Genomic DNA, 22,254 nt, shown 5'->3' with positions numbered 1-22,254 from the left:
AAATAAGTGTGAAATCGGCTGAATTATGTTAAAATTTAGTGTGCAATGAGGGAAATCAAATAAAAAAGGAAAATAAGTGTGAAATAAGTTGAAATAAGTAAAAATTTAAGCTGAAATAAGTGTGAAATAGTTTGAAATAATTTTTGAAATGGGTTTGAAATTTGAAATAAGTAAAATAATTTTGAAATAGTTTTTTGAAAAAGTGAAATAAGTTTGAAATAAGTAAATAATTTTAAATAAGTGAAATAACTTGAAATAAGTTTGAAAAATGAAATAATTTGAATTTGAAATAACGGTGTACAAAATTTTCCCAAGTTTTTTCCCCCCCGATTGTTCCATTTTTTTGATTTGTCCCCCAATTTTCCTCTTTGTTTAGGAAATAAAAGGGTGAGCTGACTCTGTTTTCCATTTCAACGGAAAGTGACAAGTCGCAAAATGCTCTAGGGAGCGCCCTTTAAACATTTTTGGTTTTTTTTCCCAAAAATTTTACTAATGCTTTTTGAAATTATTAACATTGGCAACATTCGTTTGTTTTGTTTTACTTTTCCCTGCTAACATTTTTTTGTTTCTCCTGAAAAATGGCCAAAACTGAGTTATCCCCTTCTTCCGCTTCCTTCATATTTTAGTGTAGCCTTTAACCGTAAGATATTTACGTGTACCAACGTACCATCTGCCTCGACAGATGAGCTTGCATTTGGGTTGTCGTACGCCGACATGTTGAACAGCTGCTGCCTAAAGTCGTGGGCCGCCCCTGAAGGTGTGCGAGTAGGCGGCGGGGTCGGGGCCGGGGGCCTTCTTGGCGAAGTCGGGGGGGAAATGACGCTGGGCCGGGACCTTTCCCTCTCCAGGGGGGGGCCTCTCGATGGGGGGGCAGTTTGCCAGCACAAAACAACAAGGCCGCTTTTAAAACCCGGGGGTAATCAAAGTAAATTTTTCCGAGAATTTCAGAGTAAAAAAAAATTAAATTTCAGGTAAATTTTTTAACTAGGGGTACGCGCCGTTTTGTGTGGGCGCGTAGTGTGGCTGAGCGATGCGAATTTGTGCACTTCGGACTGCAGCTTGTGGGCTCATATTGAGTGAAATGTAGGTCTGGGGTATAAAGGGGAGTGATTTTTGTTATCAGCACAAAAAAACTGTTGGGATCAACGTCAAACTCGATTCCAAAATTTTGGCCCAAAAATTGGTCCAAATTCGGTAATGCGTGAGTCGGGGAAAAATTTGGAAGTCATTTTTGAGTTCAGCGCCCCAAAAAACTCAGGAAACAATAAAAAACTTTATTTGAAAATTTTGGCCCAAAAATGACCTAATTTGGGATAAAAATATAAGTCTGGAGTCGAAATGGAGGTGATTTTCGTTATCAGCACACAAAAAACTGTTGGGATCAACATCAAACTCAATTAAAAAATTTTGGTCCAAATTTGGTCAAAATTAGGTAAAGCGTGAGTCTGGGAAAAATTTGGAAGTTATTTTTGAGTTCAGCTCATCAAACACTGCAGGAAACAATATAAAACTCGACCTAAAAATTTTGGTCCGAAATGACCTAATTTGAGATGAAAATATAAGTCTGGAGTAGAAATGGAAGGGGTTTTCATAATCAGCACCCCAAAAACTCCAAGAATCAATATGAGATTCGATTGAAAAATATCGATATCAAATTGATCAATAATCGGTAAAGAATGGGTCTTGGTTGGTCTTCATGGATCACCCTTTGTCGTCACCAATACCCTAATGCCACACCAATGCGATTCCTTCAGTCGAGTAACATTCCATTGCCAGCATTGAATCGCTTAATTAGCTACTCGTCTGCTTGACTCACTATTCGATACATCTTTTTCTTCAAACTAATGAATTCACAAATTTATTAGTTATATTTGAGAAGCCTTTTGTCATTCTTTCATTTAAAACCAGTGAAAAAAACAATAAGAATGGAATATGTAATCATAGTTTTTTAAGTGACTCAGTTTAGGGCAGGCTGATCTGAAGCATTTGACGGAGAACAAGTTTTGTAAAATTCAGTGAATCGTCTCATGAAGTCAAATGCAGAGGCCACTTGTTGCTCAATACGCCAACTTAATTTACCTTATTCATGCCTCGTGATATTTTATCTTTAGAGTAAAAGAATACAGTGTAGCATTAACATTGGGCTTACATTAGAAAGCCAGCTTTTAAATCATTACCAATACTTGGTTCCAGTTGTCGGACACAAGCTTTGGTGAAGTTTAAGGAATCGTCCCATTAAAAGCAATTACCAAGTCACCCACCGCTCAAAAACCCGAATCGTCTCATTGAACCCAATATCAGTTCAAAATCTGTTAGCACTAAATATATGGATTATTTATTGCACAAAATACATCTATTTATGGATTCTTTTAAACAATAGATGTAAGTACTAGAATATTTATGTTAGCTTGCAGCATTGCAATAGAGTGTCATTTCCCCGAGACAAACCAAGACAATTAAAATGTCTTCTAATTTCAACAGAAGTTATTCATGCATTTACCTGATTTTATTTACTATGAAATTTAAAAATTAGGATAGTATCAGAGAGAATAAAATCAGTAGATGCACACAAAGGCAAAGAAAACATTCTATTTTCAATCCACAACTACACTGCACTGACCTGTTCTCCTGTGACGGGGAGGGGGAAGAGGGGAACGAAACACGTAAAACCCTTCTCACATTTAGTTTCTATATTTTCCTCTGTTGACACCCCGGAAGGGTTTCAATCATTCTAGAATGTTAAAAAACTATCTCAGTACCTATTTGAGAACCCCTTTGCTCTTTAGTTTGTTTATTTGCATAAGTGCCGTCCCGTCTTGCAGACGGCTTGCAAGCGCGGCAGCCGGTATGAGAAATTGGTCTGCCACACGCTGCTACCAACCTAAACACGCCAATTACCTAGTTCAAAATGATGTTTTGAATATTTCAAACGATGATAATTGTTAATCTAAGATAAACTCCCCCTGTAGGATGTTTAGGAGACATCAGGTGTGAAATTTGGATACTATTCGTTCAGTAGTTGCTGAGAAACGTGAGTGATTACATACAGACAGACAGACAGACAGACGCACGACCAGTCACTTTTCGGAGCGCCCAAACACGGCAAGGGCTTCGCTATCGCTCAGCCAATAAATTTCAGGCAAAAATTACTGAACTTTGAGAAGAATTTCAAGGAATTTTGATGAATTTCAAGGAATTTTAGTGAATTTCACATGTTTGATGAAGTTTGGTGTATAACTTTGGCTGAAGTTATTTCCCCTGGATGCTCTGAATCTTCAAATCTTAGAATGATGACTTAAGAGCAAAGGTAGCACCCTTCAGTGTTCAAAATTCATTGTAAAATTCCAAATGTGCGTTCCTTGGCGTCATCGGGATCGTAGACATTGGAATTCCAGATTGCAGAGAAAATAAAGGATAAATGTAAAATTACCACTAGGAGCCGAAGCAGAATGTGTCGTAGGAAATTTTATCTGAGAAGGGCCAGCTTACTGTAGTACATGATGCCGTACGGGTCAAACTCGCAGCTCGTCATGCCCATGATGATGGGCACCCTGGAGCGCGCGGGCTCCAGGATGTAGGCCTCCGCGTCCTTGAGGATGAGCTTCGGCTCCTCGCCGCCGTCGGGCCTGCTCTCCAGGGCGATTGTGGGCACCTGAGTAGAATAGAGTGGCATAGAATAGAGAAGATAACACAATACAATGGAAGAGAATAGAATACACCACTGCAAAAAATTCCGTGGTTTGGCACGGAAAATGTACGGAAAAATGGGGTACAGACGGGTACGGAAAAGGTACGGACCTTCTGTACTGGTTCTCTGTGGTCCCCATAAGGATCTCATGTAAACGGGTACAGAAAACATGTACAGAACCTCCGTGGTTGGCAAGGTACGGACGGTCCAGGTAAAAAATTGACCAGACATGTTCCGTGTAATTTCTGTACTTTTTTCTACTCTCAGCACGTTATTGACTTGTTGCTCAATTTTGTCAGTATACTTTAAGCAAATAATGTGTTCAATCACAATACGTACTTTTCGTTTCTTAAAGAACTACTTAGGAATTATGAAGAACAGATTTATATAATGTGCAGAACGAAAGAACTCATAATTATTGCCACATCAGACCAACACCCGCTCGTTTGTGGAAACAAATGCATGCGTAAACAAAAGAAATGGTAACCAAAAGCTCAACTACAGAGTAAAATAAATAGTTGTAACTATACCTGGAAGGTGTCGGGGGTGTTCTTGGTGCGCGCTTCCTCGGCGAACGTGAAGCCAAGCTCCAGCTGCAGGGTGGACCGTTCGTGCAGCAGCTGGGTGTCGTTGTAGTTGGGGAAGTACTTCCTGTGGGCACGGCGCGCAAACTTAACATTTTTCCGCGAATTTTTGGACTTTTATTTTGGAAACGGTTGGAGATTTTGAAAATAGATTTACTAAGAAAGGAAAGAGTCCTGACTATACCATATTTTGGTCGAGGCATAATCACCCAAATTTGGGTGAGGAAACCTTATGATGACTTTCAAATTTCGATGGTTAAGAATTGCCGCACTCAAAATTTAATTTATGTTCACGCCTCTTTCATTTGCAGTGTATGCGTAGAACATTTTGGATTCAAAATTCAATTTTCAGTTGCTCTGCGGGCAGATTTTGCTTTCCATCTCGAACCGTTTGCGAGAATAAGAGAGTCATAGTCACGACTAACATTTTGGGTATGAGATGTTCTATACCGCCCAAATTTGGGTGATAACACTATCTGATTGACTCAGCCAAATTTGGGAGGTAAAGTTGTACGTATCAACCATCTTCAGGTTAATTTTGTTGGGGAAACGTTCCTCCGGCATATTTGAGTGAGGATATTCAAGACGCACCACACTCGCAGAATCGTATTGACTTTTTTCTCTCCATTATTGACTTTTTGTCCTTGCTTACGTAGTTTTTTAAGCAGCAATAATATGAAGCATTTCCTTTGTAACCATGTACAATACTGTTCACTATAAAGACTAAATTGTCATCAATTATTGACTATTTTTTAAGTCAATTACGCATGGACTCTTTGTCAATAGCAAATTGACTTTAAGTCAATATAACGAACAAAATCTTACATAGATATTGGGGAAATAATACTTTTTATTGCTGTGTAAAATACTCCACGGTAAAAGCGGTTCCTGGTTTTGCCAGGAACACCCTAGAAATCGCCTATGTCTTCGACATAGGGCTCCTGGGAAAACCAGGTACCGTTTCTACCGTGTCTTTAACAAAGGACAAAAAGTCAATAGCAGTCCGAGAGTGCGGACTTTTTCATTCTTAGTGTAGGCGGCTAAAGGGTCGATAAATGATCCAGGAAGCGGAAGAAGGGGTTAAGTCGAGCTGATTCAGTGACCTCTTATCAGTCTACTAAGTAAACACTAGGGGTACGCGCCGTTTAGTTTGGGCGCGTAGTAGGCGAGCGATGCGTCTGAACACATTCTTATAGGAGATGGCGAAGAATATGTGCACAATAAGGCCAATACAGTGTCTTCCGTCACGAAAGGACCGGAATTCATGTCATTCTCGTGGTTACCTTACTGAAAACTGCAGGAAACAATGGGAAACTCAACTTTGAAATTTTGGTCACAAATTTGGGAAATTTTTGGGGAAAAATAAAGATCTGGGATGAAAATTTGGGAAATCATTTTTGTGATCAGCACACCAAAAAATGCAGGAAACTATGTAAAACTCGACTCAAAAATTTTTGGGCCAAAATTGGTAAATATTTGGGAAAAATAAAGGTCTGAGATGAAATTGGAAGTCATTTTTGTGATCAGCACACCCAAAAAATGCAGGAAACTATGTAAAACTGGACTCAAAAATTTTGGTCCAAAATTGGTAAATATTTGGAAAAGTAAAGGTCTGAGATGAAATTTGGGAAATCATTTTCGGTTCCCCCCCCCCAAAAATGTTTTTTAATTTTATTTTTCCTAAAAAATTTCCAAAGAAATTTTCCTAATCGTGTTTAAGGCTTTTTTTCCAAAAAAAGGAAACAGGAAAACGCCCTTTAATTTGGGTCAAAGGGTTTTTTTTTTTTTGGAAAATCTGGATGAAATTTTTAGTCATTTTGGTTTTTAAGTTTTTTTCCTTTTTATTGTTTTTCCGTTAAAAAAACCTGCACAAAAACCCCCGGGTCCTTCAGGCAGCATTGAATTCTCATTTCAAGTCTACATTGAACTTCGGTATTGAAAGGGAATTTTTCCCCCCAAGTCTAGAAACCCCAAACCTTTTATCCCCCCTTTAGGGAAGAAGAGCAAAACCCGGGGAAGCCATTTGTCTCTTGCCGTTTTGTTGGGGAACCCTCTAGGGATGGTAAAAAATTTTCAAAAATTCGGGCATTCTTGGAAGGTTCACTGGTAAACTAAGGCAGTTTAAGGGCCAAAACCCAAAAAAAGCAAAGGTTTCCCGAGATGCTTAAAGGGTCTTGGTCAGCCGACAAAGGAAATTTAGGAAAACTAGGAAATTCAGATTTGGGAAAAAGACTTGGAAAGCCTTCGGAAAAGGTACAGGAAAAGGTTTGGAAAACGGATTAGGAAAAGACGGGAACCCTTTTGGAAGCCACCAAAAACGCGGTCTTGTTTAAACCTAAAATTTTGGCCGAAATGGTTTTGGAAAAGTAAAGGTCGGGTGTTGGAATCATTTTCTTTAGCACACCCAAAATGCAAAATTGAGAACCACTTCAAAATTTTTCAGAAATTGGTAAATTTTAAAATAATGGTTTGGGATGAAATTGGAAGTCATTTTCCCAATTTCTAATGGCCTGTTCATTGGCAAATAACCCTGACAGTTATAGTCGGTAAATTCAAAAATGCTTCAATTACCATTCGATATCTCCTTGTTATTGAACTTATGAATACACAATGTCATAAGTAATACCTAAAAAGCCTTTTATCTCCCTTTAATTGGCTGAGCGATAGCGAAGCCTGTTACTCCATTGGGGTTGAAAAGTTTTTCCTGACTGTCTGTCCGTCTGTCTGTCCGTCTGTCTGTGTGTGTGTCCGCACTACTCCTCCTGAACGGCTCGGCCGATCTCGGTGAGATTTTCCACACTTTTCGGGCATGTCCTTGGCTCGGCACACGCGAAATTTCACTGTCCTAGCTCAACTGGTTCAGTTTTTATAGCCGAAAAACACCTAAAAAACGGCGAAAAATCGAGTTTTTTGCAGGCAGATGACTTGGAGAAGGGGGGTCTGGGGGGGCTCCCCAGCCCCGACAAGCGAAAAAGTTACAAGGGATCTAGAATGAAGGGCCCCCCAGCATGCATCAAGATAGAAGTAACCGACGATGGACAAGCCATTGCCTGCCGAAGGCAGGCTAGCGCCGCAGGCCAAGGTAGGTACGCCAGGCGCGGATTGGAGGAACAGGCAGCGAGACATCGCGAAGCCTGTTACGACAAGACGCGGTCTGGCGTAAACCTACCTTGTTGGCGAGCGATAGCGAGCCCATGCCGTGTTTGGGGGTACCAAAAAGTGACTGGTCGTGCGTCTGTCTGTCTGTCTGTCCGTAACTCACTCACGTTTCTCAGCTACTACCGCACAAATAGTTTCAAAATTTCGCACCGGAAGGCTCCTAAATCTCCCCCAGGGGGAGTTTATCTTATATTCACGATTACTATTGTTTGAAATATTCAAAACATCTTTTTGAATTAGGTTCTTAGCGTGGTTAGGTTGGCAGAGCTTGGCAGCTCGTAGCAATTTTTCATACTTGCGGCCGCGACTCTTAAATACGGGACCTGTCAAAACATTGGCAAATAAAACAAACTAAAGAGCAGAAGGGCTTAGAAGTGAGTACGGTCATAGTTTTTCGATATTTTAGAATGATTGAAACCCCTCCGGAGAGTCAACTCAGTGAAATACGGAAAATGAAAGTGACAATTATTACGCGTTTCGTCCGTCCGTCCACCCTCTCCCCTCCCCCACTGCAGGGGAAATGTTTTAGTCAGTGGAGTGTGTTTGATAATTGCAAGAATGATTTGGTCTTTTTAACCTTTGTGAGTGTATTTCCATTTATATTCTCAGACACTATATTTTTCAGTTGTTTGCTTTGCTCAATAACAGTTAGAAAATATATTAATACATTCTATGAGTACAAACCAGATGCTAATCTTGCCAAAGTAAATAGTCTTTGCTGACTCTTGGCACTGATTCTGGGAAAAGGCTTCATTGCAATGCTGTGAGTTTACTATAGTACTAACCTTAAAGAAAACCATATGATGAGTGAGTGTAGCGCATTCAAGGTTTGACATTGACATCAGATTCAATGAGACGATTCACTGACTTGGTCATATGATTTCATGAGACGATTCTTTTAACTTAATCATACATTGTCTGCGACAACTGGTAATTTGTGTTGGTCATGGTTTGAGTTTGCTTTTTAGGCACGAAGTAGCCTTATAGTATCCCCGAGGATTCAGCCTCGCTGGGATTTGATCGCATGGCCCCTTATGCAAGTCGAAACGTTTCTGTACGATTTTGATGAAATTTTGCAAGCAGGTAGAATTTTGAGATGCGACTTCAATTCTGAAATATTGTTGAAATTCTAGCGATAAATTTTGAGAAAATTGCTGACAAAATCACTGTTTCTATGGCAATGCTCGACTCGTCAAGGAAAAAGTAAGGGAGAGGGAGGAGCCGGGCCGGGGCGGACCAATAGCCGAGCTTCTTTTTGGGTCTGTACAGCTTACTCCAAAAGCTGAAATAGCACGTTCGAAATGAAAAATTTCTTTGACTGCAGGTAGACAAGATGCAACAATAGAATTGGTGTCGGTTCGAACGCAGTTTTTCGGGTAGAACTATCCAATAATACTTCTTGATTGGAGTGTTTTTGGACATGCGCAGTGTTGTTGTTGTGATTTAGTTAGCACTAGGACCACTTCGCTCCACCTCGCGACTTGCAGTGCTCATGTTCCTCGAACAAGACTCACCCGCGTTTCGAAACCATCCCTCCCGAGTTTATGAAGTTTGTCCAACCAACCGTCGTGGTGTTGATACGTTGTAAGGGAGAATTATTGCACAGAATTGAAGAAAACATGACTAGAGAACCATAGCCTTTTGAAACAAGCCAAACAATTCAACGTCCACAACAATGGAGGGGCAGTTTTAATGCGCGACTGCTGGCGCTTTCAGCTTCGCGATTTTCGCAAGGGCGCAGACGCCGAGAAAATAGTTGCCAACCCGAGAAAATTAATTTACTGACTTCTTTCTGCTAAGAACATGTTCATGAATCATGATGGACTTCAAAGATGTTCCATTGTCAGAACACTGCGGAATACATTAGCTTTGGGAAATTTTTTTGAATTTACCAGCATTTTGATTTCTATTTATTGTCAAGTTTAAATTTCGACGGATGGCACATCGACCACATTGGTACCACTGCCATTGGTAGTCCCCTGAGCCACAACTTCACAACACCACTTCTTTTCTTTCTCCACACTCTTACACAATAATCAAATTGACTTCGTGACTCCTAGGATTTCTTGAAATCGTATTTTTTTTTTTAATTTACTCAGAATGTTAGGTAAATACTTTTGCTAAACTTTTTCAAAGATTAAACAAGGTAGGTTTACGCCAGACCGCGTCTTGTCGTAACAGGCTTCGCGATGTGTCGCTGCCTGTTTCTCCAATCCGCGCCTGGCGTACCTACCTTGGCCTGCGGCGCTAGGCTGCCTTCGGCAGACAATGCTTCTCCATCATCAGTTACTTCTGAACTGTTGCATGCAGGGGGGCTCCGCTCCCAAGACCCCCTCCATTCTACATAGAGGTGCTTCATCTACAAATTACACGATCTTGACCCTTGTAACTTTTCAACTTGTCGTGGCTAGGGGGCTCCGCCCCTGACCCCCTTCACCGACGGGAATCTACCGAAAAAAAATCGATTTTTCGCCGTTTTTTAGGTGTTTTTCGGCTATAAAAACTGAACCAGTTGAGCTAGGATGGTGAAATTTCGCGTGTGCCGAGCCAAGAACATACCTAATAACCCTGCGAAATCTCAGCCAGATCGGCCGAGCCGTTCAGGAGGAGTAGTGTACACACACACACACACACACACACAGACACACACACAGACAGACAGACAGACAAAACTTTTCAACCGCACTGGAGTAACAGGCTTCGCTATCGCTCAGCCAATAACACACCATGACTATCATTATCAATAAGATAAACTTGCATTTAGCAATAAGTGGCCTCGACATTGGATTCTATGACACGATTCATTGGATCTGACAGAAGGTCTTCTCCGTAAAGTAGTTGAAATCAGCCTGCCTGTAAATATGTCTCTTTTTAATTAATGCAGATAAATCAATATAGTTAAATCCACTAGTTTAAACTAAAAGGGAGAAAGGCTATTTAGGTATTACTAATAACATTGCGTATTCATAAGTTCAGTAACAAGGAGATATCGAATGGTAATTGAAGTATTTGTGAATCGTATTAAGGGGGCTCATACATGTTAAAAGCACTTTTCTAAAAAAAAATTTTGATGTAGACGGATGAAGATTTTACAATTTCTGTGTTAAAATCCTTTTAGATAATTGAGTAAGCTTCATTTTGGCTCAAGGGAAAGTGACTTTGGACATTTTTTTGAGATTTAGTCGAAACGTTTAAAATTTTGCTTCTCGTAAGATTTTGTTCGCATACTTGCTCAGATCTTTGGGGGAAAAAAACAGGGGGACTCATCCCCAGTAGTGTCATAGAATTGACTACAATGGGCTTTATATCTGCAATAGTTTTCGAGAAAAAAAAAAAAAACAATTTTTTTAAAAAATTTTTTAAACAAATTTTGAACAAAAAATTTTTTTTTTTTTTTTCTTGAAAAATATTGCAGATATAAAGCCCATTGTAGTCAATTCTATGACACTACTGGGGATGAGTCTCCCTGATTTTTTCCCCACAGATCTGAGCAAGTATGCGAACAAAAACTTACGAGAAGCAAAATTTTAAACGTTTCGACTAATTCTCTAAAAAAAGTCCAAAGTCACTTTCCCTTAAGCCAAAATGAAGCTTACTCAAATTTCTAAAAGGATTTTAACACAGAAATTGTAAAATCTTAGTCCGTCTACATCAAAATTTTTTTTTAGAAAAGTGCTTTTAACATGTATGAGCCCCCTTAAGCAATTCAATGCTGGCTGTTAAATGTTACTCGACTGAGTAACAGGGTCAGGGTTCGTGGCATGACACTATGAACAGGAAACGCTCTTAAGAAACCTAACAACTGAAGACCCATACTTTCAACTAGAATTACATGATTTGCGACCAAAATTTTCCCCGGTGTTTCATTGCTTTCTGCAGTATTTGGTGTGCTGATCAAAAAATGACTTCCAATGTCATCCCAGACCTTTACTTTTCCCAAAAATTTACCAATTTTGGACCAAAATTTTTACATCGAGTTTTACATAGTTTCCTGCAGTTTTTGGTGTGCTGATCACGAAAATGACTTCCAATTTCATCTCAGACCTTTACTTTTCCAAATATTTACCAATTTCGGACCAAAATTTTTACATCGAGCTTTATATAGTTTCCTGCAGTTTTTGGTGTGCTGATCACGAAAATGACTTCCAATTTCATCTCAGACCTTTACTTTTCCAAATATTTACCAATTTCGGACCAAAATTTTTACATCGAGTTTTACATAGTTTCCTGCAGTTTTTGGTGCGCTGATCACGAAAATGACTTCCATTTTCATCTCAGACCTTTACTTTTCCAAATATTTACCAATTTCGGACCAAAATTTTTACATCGAGTTTTACATAGTTTCCTGCAGTTTTTGGTGTGCTGATCACGAAAATGACTTCCAATTTCATCCCAGACCTTTACTTTCCCCAAAATTTACCAATTTCTGACCAAACTTTTAAAATTGAGTTTCACATTGACCCTGTATTGGCCTTACTTTGCATATATTCTTCACCATCTTCTACAAGAATACAGACGCATCGCTCGCCTACTACGCGCCCAAACAAAACGGCGCGTACCCCTAGTTTTAAACTAGTGGATAAAACTACATTGATTTATCTCAATTAATTAAAAAGAGACACATTTACAGGCAGGCTGATTGCAACTACTTTACGGAGAAGACCTTCTGTGAGATCCAATGAATCGTTCCATTTAATTCAATGTCGAGCCCACTTATTGCTAAACGCAAGTTAATCTTATTTATAAAGATAGTCATGATGTGATATTTAATCTTTAAAACAGTATAGCATAAGTATTTACCTAACATTCTGAATAAATTAAAAAGACAGCCAACTCAAACCATGACTGACACAAATTACCAGTTGTCGCAGACAATGTATGATGAATTTAAAAGAATCGTCTCATGAAATCATATGACCAAGTCACTGAATCGTCTCATTGAATCAGATGTCAAAGTCAAACCATGTATGCGCTACTCTCACTCACTATATAGTTATCTTTAAGGTTAGTACTATAGTAAACTTACAGCATTGATATGAAGCCTTTCCCCAGAGTCAGTGCCAAGAGTCAGCAAAGACTATTTATTTTGGCAAGATTTGTGTCTGGTTTGTACTTTTAGATTGCATTGATCTATTTTCTAACTGTTATTGAGCAAAGCAAACAACTAAAAAGTATAATGTCTGAGAATAAAAATGGAAATACACTCACAAAGGTTAAAAAGACCAAATCATTCTTGCAATTATCAAACGATCAAACACACTCCACTGACTAAAACATTTCCCCTGTGGCGGGGGAGGGGAGGGGGCGGACGGACGGACGGACGAAACGCGTAATAATTGTCACTTTCATTTTCCGTATTTCACTGTGTTGACACTCCAGAGGGGTTTCAATCATTCTAGAATATCGAAAAACTAAGACCGAACTCACTTCTAAGCCCTTCTCCTCTCTATTTTGTTTTATTTGCCAATGTTTTGCCAGTCCCGTATTTGAGAGCCGCGGCCGCAAGTATGAAAAATTGCTATATATGCTGCCAACCTAACCACGCTAAGAACCTAATTCAAAAAGATGTTTTGAATATTTCAAACGGTAGTAATCGTGAATATAAGATAAACTCCCCCTGTGGGACCTTTAGGGGATGTTCGGTGCAAAATTTGGTAACTATTAGTGTTGTAGTTGCTGAGAAACGTGAGCGTGTACGCTACAGACAGACAGACAGACAGACGCACGACCAGTCACTTTTTGGAGCGCCCAAACACGGCAAGGGCTCGCTATCGCTCGCCAATAAGCGGAAATTTGGTCCAAAAATAAGTGTGGTGAGACAAGTCCCATCCTCTTGCATCTATTTTTAGATGACATTCCCGAAAATGTTCTCCCACCTGCAAGGGTAAGGCCTTGCAAGGTGCACGGTTTCAACTCGACTTATCCCCTTCTTCCGCTTCCTGGATCAAATGTTGAGGTTGCGTGCCCTGCCTGTAGAAGTCCATGGCGATGCCGCTCAGGTCGAGGTGCGAGTTGTCCGCGAAGGCCCAGCTCAGCATGGCGCTGCCGCTCTTGATGATGGCGCTGCGGAACAGGCCCTCGGTGTCCGGCAGCAGCGTCAGCCAGTGCACCACCGCGGCGGCGGACGAGCAGCCCTGGATGGTCACCTTGTCCGGGTCGCCGCCGAACGCCTTGAGGAAAGAAATGCCCGCTGAAGCCACTTTTTTCAAGGGAGGAGCCAGGGGCAGGTTTAGGAGGAGGATTTGGCGAAACCAGATGGCGACTATTTAACTACGTTCTAGGGGGCTCCGCCGCCTTCTGGAGGAAACGAAACCCCTCATTAGACACGCAACCCGACAAACGTTGATGGAATCTTGGGCTAAATAGTAAATCATCATCTGGCAGAACAACGTATCTTCATAGGGAATCCCACGGTAAATACGCCGTTATGTGCGAATGCCACACAATTAATCCATGTAGCGGAGAAACGAAGCTGTTCGCAGAGAACACTTGAACTCAAGAAAAGAATGAAGCAAATGGATAGTTGTCCAAAAACGCACGAGTAATAATTGTGAGAATTTTCAAAAGTGTGTGATTCAACTGTGTGCACGGTTTCTGTGTTTTAAATCAATATGTTAGGATGGATTGTAGAAACGTGTTCACTTAGTTCTCCCGAACGAGGTGGAATTAAAAGGTCTGCGTTGAGTCTACATTGCTCTAGTACACGTTTTACGACTTCTTTTTTTCCAGTTTGTGTTCTGCAAATAAACTCCTTAAGGTAGAAACACATTTTCAATGAAACCAGGGCACTTTTTTTAAGTGAATTGGACGAATATTTCCCACCTTGATGTTCGTGTTGACCCATCGCAGCGCCGCCACGATGTCCTTGAGGCCGGCGTTGCCTGGGGCCAGGTCGTTGTCCAGGCTGAAGAAGCCCATCTGGGCAAGGCGGTAGTTGAAGGTGACCACGACGAGGTCTTTGGCGATGAAGTAATCGGGCCGGATGATGTTGCCCGAGCCCTCCTTCATGGTGCCGCCGTGCACGTGCACGATGACGGGTAGCAGCTCGCCCCTCTGGTGGCAAACGTCATACACTGATAAAAAAAAATTTCTTGGAAATTAGCAGAGAATTTGTTGCAGAATAAACTGCCTGAAGAGAACACTATAAATCCATAGGTCAGACTTCTCGCCACTCCAGAGGTGAGACATAAAAGTGTCGCCAAGTTTTGGTCAGACCTAAAAGTCTCGCCAAAATTTGGTCAGACAAAAAAGTCTCACCACAAAACGGTCAGACACAAAAGTCTCGCCATTTTGTGATGAGACTTTTGTGTCTGACCGAATTTTGGCGAGATTTTCAGGTCTGACCAAAACTTGGCGAGACTTTTATATCTCACCATATTTTGGCACGAAGTCTTTCCATCCAATTTGCAGTGAAAAGATCATGAAACTCAGGGTCTGAAAATATATTCAAACAGAGTCGCGTCAGAAGTCTTATTTTCAGAGTGATGTTAAAATTTGCTCAGGCTCTGTGTTAACTGGAAATTTGCAGGCCTTTTCGTATAGAAGTTCACATGGGGCATCTAAACAGAAATTTAGTGTGGCTATTTCAATGGCATTGGGAACCTTTTTCTCTGCTACCTTGTGAAACGTGGCATCATGGTGCATTTCCGGGACGCGTCGCAAGGTACATTTTAAGATAAAAGTCAAAGTTGTGAGGTGTAGGTCAAGGGGAAATCCCTGTGAATTTCGGTGTACAAACCTAATGAAGTTCAGTCGAATTTCGATGAGCTTCAGTCGAATTTCGATGAATTTTGGTCAGATGTCGATGAATTGCAGTCAAATTTTAATGAATTTCAGTCAAATTTTGATGAATTTTTGTCGAATTTCGATGAATTGTAATGAATTTTAGTCAATTTTACATGTTTGATGAGTTTTGGTGTACAAATTTGGCTGGAGTTATTTCCCCTTGGTGTAGGTAAAGGATGCCTTTGAACTTTGGGCTGAAGGGCATATGGTCACCAAAGGCCGAAACGAATAATAGGACTGACCAATAAAAGCCAAAAGTCAAACCTCATTCTGGGGCCTCTGCAGCCAGGGCGAGTACACGTTGGCGTGCAGGCAGTCCTCCGAGCCGGACTGTGCCTCCGCACTGCCCTGGATGCACCGTTGGTCGAAGCGCACGGCCTCGCGGACGCCCGGCCACTGCTCCACCGGACGCGGCGCCTGGTTGGGACGGAAAAGGATCAAACAAAGCATATTGACCTGCGCAAGCATACCAACTTAAAGAAACACTGGTTTTCCTAGTGTAATAATGAGCTAATTTGATCCAGGAAGCGGAAGAAGGGAATAACTTGACTTATCCCCAAATTGAGTTTTTATTTTATTATTGTGCCTTAGAATGGTTTACATCATTACACCAAATTATTTGACTGAATTCCAAGCAGTTTAGGAGAAAATCCACATGGAAAAAGGGTATAACTCAACTTAACCCCTTTTACAGTCTAAATTTCATTGGAAAATGGAGATAACTCAACCTTAGTCTACATGAGTCCGTTTGACAAATTGGCAAAAGGATATAACTCAACTTGTGGTTTTTATGGATCTAGTGTAAAAAGAATCAACTCAACTTAACCCCCCCTTAATTTTAAATTTCAATTTGGAAAAAAGAGCTAAGTCCAAAAAATACACCAGAGTAACATACACTTTATGCAGACTATTGTTCCACTTGACTTGTCTCAAAATTCCTCTTGGTTTAGGAAATATAAGGTGAGCTGACTCTGTTTTCCATTTCAGCGGAAAGTGATAAGTCGCAGAAATCCTCTACGGAGTGACCTTACTTTTTAGGCACGAAGTAGCCTTATAGTATCCCCCAGGATTCAGCCTCGCTGGGATTTGATCGCGTGGCCCCTTATGCAAGTCGAAACCTCTCTGTACGATTTTGATGAGATTTTGCAGACTGGTAGAATTCTGAGACGTGATTTCAATTCTGGAATATGGTTGAAATCTTAGCGATAAATTTTGAGAAAATTGCCGTCAAAGTCACTGTTTCCATAGCAAAGCTCGACTCGTCAACGAAAAGGAAAGAAAGAGGGGGGAGCCGAGCCAAACCCAACCAATAGCATGGCTCCTTTTCGCTTGTGTACAGGTTACCCCAAAAACGGTCGCTTCTTTGAAAAAGGACGTTCGAATAAAAAACTTTCCGCGACCGTGATAGAACAGATGTAACAATAGCACAAGAGGGTTTTTTGGACACAGTCTTTTCATTGGCACTGCCTGATGAAAATTTTTAATGGGAATGTCTTTGCTCATGCGCGGAACATTTGTTTGATGTTTCTTTTCATTCAGTTAGCACGATGACCACATCGCTCCACCTCGCGACTTTCAGTGCTCATGTTCCTCGAACAAGACTCACCTGCGATTCGAAACCATCCCTACTGAGTTTATAAAGTTTGTCAAACCAACCGTAGTGGTGTTATTACGTTGTGAATGAGAACTATTACACATAATTGAAGAAAACATGACTAGAGAACCGCCTTTTGAAACAAGCCAAACAATTCAACGTCAGCAACAATGGCGGGGCAGTTTTAATGCGCGACTACTCGTGTTTTCGGCTTCGCTATTTTCGCAAGGGCGCAGTTGCCGAGAAGATTGTTGCCAACCCGCGAAAGTTAATTTACTGCCCCCTTTTCCCCCCACGAACTTTTTAATAATGATAGACTTCAAAGATGTTCCAGTGTGGAATACATTAGCATTGGAATTTTTCGAATTTTACGGCATTTTGATTTGATTTCTTTTTGTTGCCAAGTTTAAATTTTGACGGGTGGCACATCGACCACATTGATACCCTAGCCATTCGTACCTAAACCACCCCCTATCCCTTTTACACAACTTTTTTCCTTTCTCCACACTCCTACACAATAACTATATTGACTTCGTGACTCCTAGGATTTCTTGAAATCGTATTTTCTGATTTTTTTTCCAAAATTTTACTAATGCTTTTTGAAATTATTAACATCTGCAACATTCATTTGTTTTGTTTTAGTTTTCCCTGCTAACAGTTTTTTGTTTCTCCTGAAAAATGACCAAAATTGAGTTATCCCCTTCTTCCGCTTCCTGGATCATTTATAAAGCAATTACATTTTCATTGCATTAGTAGCGCCATGAAAAAAGTGATTGCATTTTAAGTGCAATAAATATTGTATTGCTTTAGAGCATTTATCACTTTATTAGTGTAGTTTTCATTTTATCACACCAAAACTGTGATAATCTGGGCACAAACTGGCCAAAACATAAGAGACTTGTTGCATTTGATCCAGGAAGCGGAAGAAAGGAATAATTCGACTTATCTCCAAATTGAGTTTTTGTTATGTCGTTGTGCCTTAGAATGGTTTGCATGATTGCACCAAATTATTTGACTACATTCACAAACTTCACTCTAAAAAATAATGGCACATTAGAAGTACCAGTGAAATAACATGATTGACACTGTTATTCACTCTAAACGTCTTGCGAAGAAATCTACCATAATACGAGTTCTTAAATTAATGAAGTTCGTAAGGGTGTTTTTCGTAATACAAAGCCGGAGAGAACTTCAGACTGCAAAGTACTTTTCTTTGCAAGATTTTAAGAGTGTACATTGTTATTACTTAGTTAGGCCTGAATAAACGTACATACGATCTGACGCTGAAGTGACGAGGGTTTGACGTCACAATCGTTGAAAATAATAAAAGTGACTCGCCAAGTTTTGCAGACGACCGTTAGACTGTCCCAGAAAGAAGTCGATGTTCTGTTACTCATCCGCACACCCAGGGAAAGTGTTCCATTTGTTAAAAAAAAAAGACTATATTCTTTCGCGGAGGTGTCTCGGACAGAATTTAGAGGTCGCGCATGGACAAAAAAGCGAAAAATGCCGTTTTTTTGTACATTCCGCCCGATTGCTCCCGCGGGGGTACATCCTCCCCTCCTCCCGCCACTCACTTGAACTCCTAGCATGTTTGGGCTCCCTTTCTGCACAAAACCGACGCAGCCCGAGCCCTTAAAAGTCCGCATAATCGACCAAAACTAAATTTTTTTCCTGAAAAAAATTCAAAAAAATGCAAATTGGGGTACAGGCGGTTCGAATTAGGCTCAGGTGTTGGTTTAGAACGAAAGAGAATCACAAAAAACGTAGGATGGCGGTCATAGGAGTTTGCCATATGAGTACCGGCAGGGGGTGGCAACAGCCTAGTGCGCGCGTGAAGCTATGCGCGCCGCTCGGGCCGGCAAGGAGCGGCCGGGCGGCTGGGCCGCGCGGCCGAACCAAATTAAACAGAACTTTGTCAAAACTGCATCGAACTGAGTAAACGAGGTCATTTTTAGATTCTACGCAAAATTTCCTATCCGTGAGTGACAATGGAATGGACTTTTGGATATGTGAAACAGTTCTAAAATCAATTTGAAAACCAAATTTACGGCACCAGACAGCCGACTTGAAGTTTCCCTTTCACTAAAAAAGCTATTTCCGTTCGTTTTAGGTCCATACATACAGCGAGCCGATTGTTGGCCACTATTTTCCGGGTTGCGTGGTACACTTGGAACGCCAATACGACTTCTGTAGCAGAAATGCCGATCCAAAAACTAATTTCCATTTTTGGTCCAAAATTGTATTTTGCAACTTTGGAGGTTAAAAGCACAGTTTGAAATAGGTTTCTCAGCATTGTCAACCTCACTAAGCAACCCAGAATTCAATTCTCTATCGCCCTGCTGTGTTGGATTTGCAAAAGGAGGTCAAACTTCTAATTGAAACGAAAAGGCCCGAAGCGCTGCAAAACCGCCAAAACAGTTCAAGTATTTTGTGGAGCTTAATGTGTGAAAACTATTTCTCAGATTGTCAATCCAACCACACCACCTTGTAGGCCAGTCAATTCTACAGCTCCATTGTAAGTTTCATCGCAATCGGAGACCAAGAGTAAAGACAGCTATAATAATTGTAAATCCCATCAGTTTGGTTGATTGGTCGAGCGGGCGCAAGTATGAGAAATCGCTGCGGCAGATTTTTGCAGCTAACTTTAAAATATATTCTGCCGCCTTCTCTCTTGGTCTCCGATTGCGATGAAACTTACAATGGAGCTGTAGAATTGACTGGCCTACAAGGTGGTGTGGTTGGATTTACAATCTGAGAAATAGTTTTCACACATTAAGCTCCACAAAATACTTGAACTGTTTTGGCGGTTTTGCAGCGCTTCGGGCCTTTTCGTTTCAATTAGAAGTTTGACCTCCTTTTGCAAATCCAACACAGCAGGGCGATAGAGAATTGAATTCTGGGTTGCTTAGTGAGGTTGACAATGCTGAGAAACCTATTTCAAACTGTGCTTTTAACCTCCAAAGTTGCAAAATACAATTTTGGACCAAAAATGGAAATTAGTTTTTGGATCGGCATTTCTGCTACAGAAGTCGTATTGGCGTTCCAAGTGTACCACGCAACCCGGAAAATAGTGGCCAACAATCGGCTCGCTGTATGTATGGACCTAAAACGAACGGAAATAGCTTTTTTAGTGAAAGGGAAACTTCAAGTCGGCTGTCTGGTGCCGTAAATTTGGTTTTCAAATTGATTTTAGAACTGTTTCACATATCCAAAAGTCCATTCCATTGTCACTCACGGATAGGAAATTTTGCGTAGAATCTAAAAATGACCTCGTTTACTCAGTTCGATGCAGTTTTGACAAAGTTCTGTTTAATTTGGTTCGGCCGCGCGGCCCAGCCGCCCGGCCGCTCCTTGCCGGCCCGAGCGGCGCGCATAGCTTCACGCGCGCACTAGGCTGTTGCCACCCCCTGGTACCGGTGCCGCCCGGGCGGCCGGAAATAAGCGCATTTCAGTAAAACTGCCGTTTTTTCGCCCTTTTTTGCCACTGTAACGCTTTCCACCGGTTCCACGCCACCCAATTGGGTTTTTCCGACATCAAGACACTCCTCCCTTAGCATTCTAACGCTTGCCGATGCTTTTAACGCTTGCCGGTGAAAAGCGTCACAGTGGCGGAAAAGGGCGAAAAAACGGCAGTTTTACTGAAATTTGCAAATTTCCGGCCGCCCGGGCGGCACCGATACTCATATGGCAAACTCCTATGATCGCCATCCTACGTTTTTTGTGATTCTCTTTCGTTCTAAACCAACACCTGACCCTAATTCGAACCGCCTGTACCCCAATTTGCATTTTTTTGAATTTTTTTCAGAAAAAAAATTAAGTTTTGGTCGATTATGGGGACTTTTAAGGGCTCGGGCTGCGTCGGTTTTGTGCAGAAAAGGAGCCCAAACATGCTAGGAGTTCAAGTGAGTGGCGGGAGGAGGGGAGGATGTACCCGCGCGGGAGCAATCGGGCGGAATGTACAAAAAAACGGCATTTTTCGCTTTTTTGTCCATGCGCGACCTCTAAATTCTGTCCGAGACACCTCCGCGAAAGGATTTAGTCTTTTTTTAACAAAAGGAACACTTTCCCTGGGTGTGCGGATGAGTAACAGAACATCGACTTCTTTCTGGGACAGTCTAACGACCGTCTGATAACGCGATCCAATGTGAATACTCGACAAAGGCATTGTATCACACACATTGGGCACACATTGTTGAAAATTGCTTGGAGGCCGACTCCAAGCGTCAAGCGGTCAGTGATTTAAACATCTGAGGAAAACCAACACTCTCAGAACCTTGCGAAGAATGTGTTCGCCTTACAAACTGTTTGGTTTGCAGCTTGCGAAGAGTTTGGCTTGATTGTACAAACCAACTGATAGTTCGAATTTTCCGAACAATGTGTTTGCACAAACACACGCCTAGAACCTACGAAGTGTTTTGAGCATATATAGGGGACAAACTATTTCGTTTGTACGAAGAAATAATTTATTCGTAAATTACGAACTTATACATTTTTTTGTAACCTAATGTTTGCTCAGAGTTAGGGTTCTAAAAAAACGTGAAAAATATTTTTGAGGAAAAAAACGTATGAAAAAAACAGTTTTTTTCCGAAAAAAACGGAAAAATATATTTTGGCTTGAAAATTGTTAGAATCGATGGCGGGAGTAGGCAGGAATCGATTAGTCACGGTTATAGCGCCCCTAGCGGTGAATCATTAAATTTTACGTGAATTGTACTGAAGACTTGGAAGTTAAGCTGTAATTTGACTATTTGTTTTTTCCTGATCAATCTCAGGCTTATTGAGAACGGTAATATTGCTCATTCTCGTTCCTTACATGCATTTCTCATAGTGATTTTATTGTTGCAATTCCCTACCTTTTGAGTTTAGTCAACTGCAAACTTCAAATGCTTCAATTTGCGTACTTTTTAATATTTTTCATATTTTTCGAAAAGTAAAGCAATGAAAAGAAACCGAAAAAAACCGTTTTTTTCGCAATTTTTCAAAATATTTTTCACGCTTTTAGAACCCTACTCAGAGTCCTTTATCATGTAACTAATTTACTTCAATAGTTCGTACGGTTTTCGGAGTGGAGTGCAGGTTTGTTCACAACTTCCGGAGCACTTGTTCGCAAGTTGCAAATTACTGATTAACAGTATGGATGTGTTCTTCCTATTGCGAACCAGTCAGATTCTTTGCAAGCTTGCAGACACATCAGTACGCAAGGTTTTAAGAGTACAGCTACGTTTACAGGAATAACCTACGGTGTACGTACCTTGAACCTCAACTCCCCGAGGGGCGGCTTGGCGTAGGGCACGCCGAGGAAGGCCGCGTACTGGGGAATCCCTGTCTGCGGGTTGGCAGCCCTGCACAGCCCCAAGAGCTCGCCGGACTCGACCTTGACTCGTGGCGCGGGGCATTGGTCTTGCGCAGAGCTGAGAATGTGAGGATTTGCACTCTTAAAA

The 22,254-nt window shown here is 41.1% G+C and overlaps 2 protein-coding genes across 2 annotated transcripts in view; one reads left to right on the top strand and one right to left on the bottom strand.

The window, feature by feature from the left end:
• The window catches only part of LOC117654176 (juvenile hormone esterase-like), a gene marked incomplete at its 5' end in the record, with an annotated part of 29,511 nt that extends 7,258 nt beyond the window's left edge, over positions 1-22,253 (bottom strand). The window contains 6 exons of the mRNA XM_034400400.1: positions 3,490-3,652; positions 4,219-4,339; positions 13,402-13,601; positions 14,254-14,484; positions 15,481-15,633; positions 22,065-22,253. Coding sequence (XP_034256291.1) covers positions 3,490-3,652; positions 4,219-4,339; positions 13,402-13,601; positions 14,254-14,484; positions 15,481-15,633; positions 22,065-22,253 — 1,057 coding nt within the window. The remainder of the gene's footprint in view (positions 1-3,489; positions 3,653-4,218; positions 4,340-13,401; positions 13,602-14,253; positions 14,485-15,480; positions 15,634-22,064) is intronic.
• LOC117646678 overlaps positions 1-22,254 on the top strand; it is a 586,045-nt gene that overhangs the window by 556,697 nt on the left and 7,094 nt on the right. The gene's annotated exons all lie outside the window — the stretch shown is intronic.

The sequence above is a fragment of the Thrips palmi genome, unplaced genomic scaffold (genome assembly GCF_012932325.1).
Source record: "Thrips palmi isolate BJ-2018 unplaced genomic scaffold, TpBJ-2018v1 HiC_scaffold_10, whole genome shotgun sequence".
Classification (NCBI taxonomy): Eukaryota; Metazoa; Arthropoda; class Insecta; order Thysanoptera; family Thripidae; genus Thrips; species Thrips palmi.
This window is presented reverse-complemented; position numbering and strand designations above follow the sequence as displayed.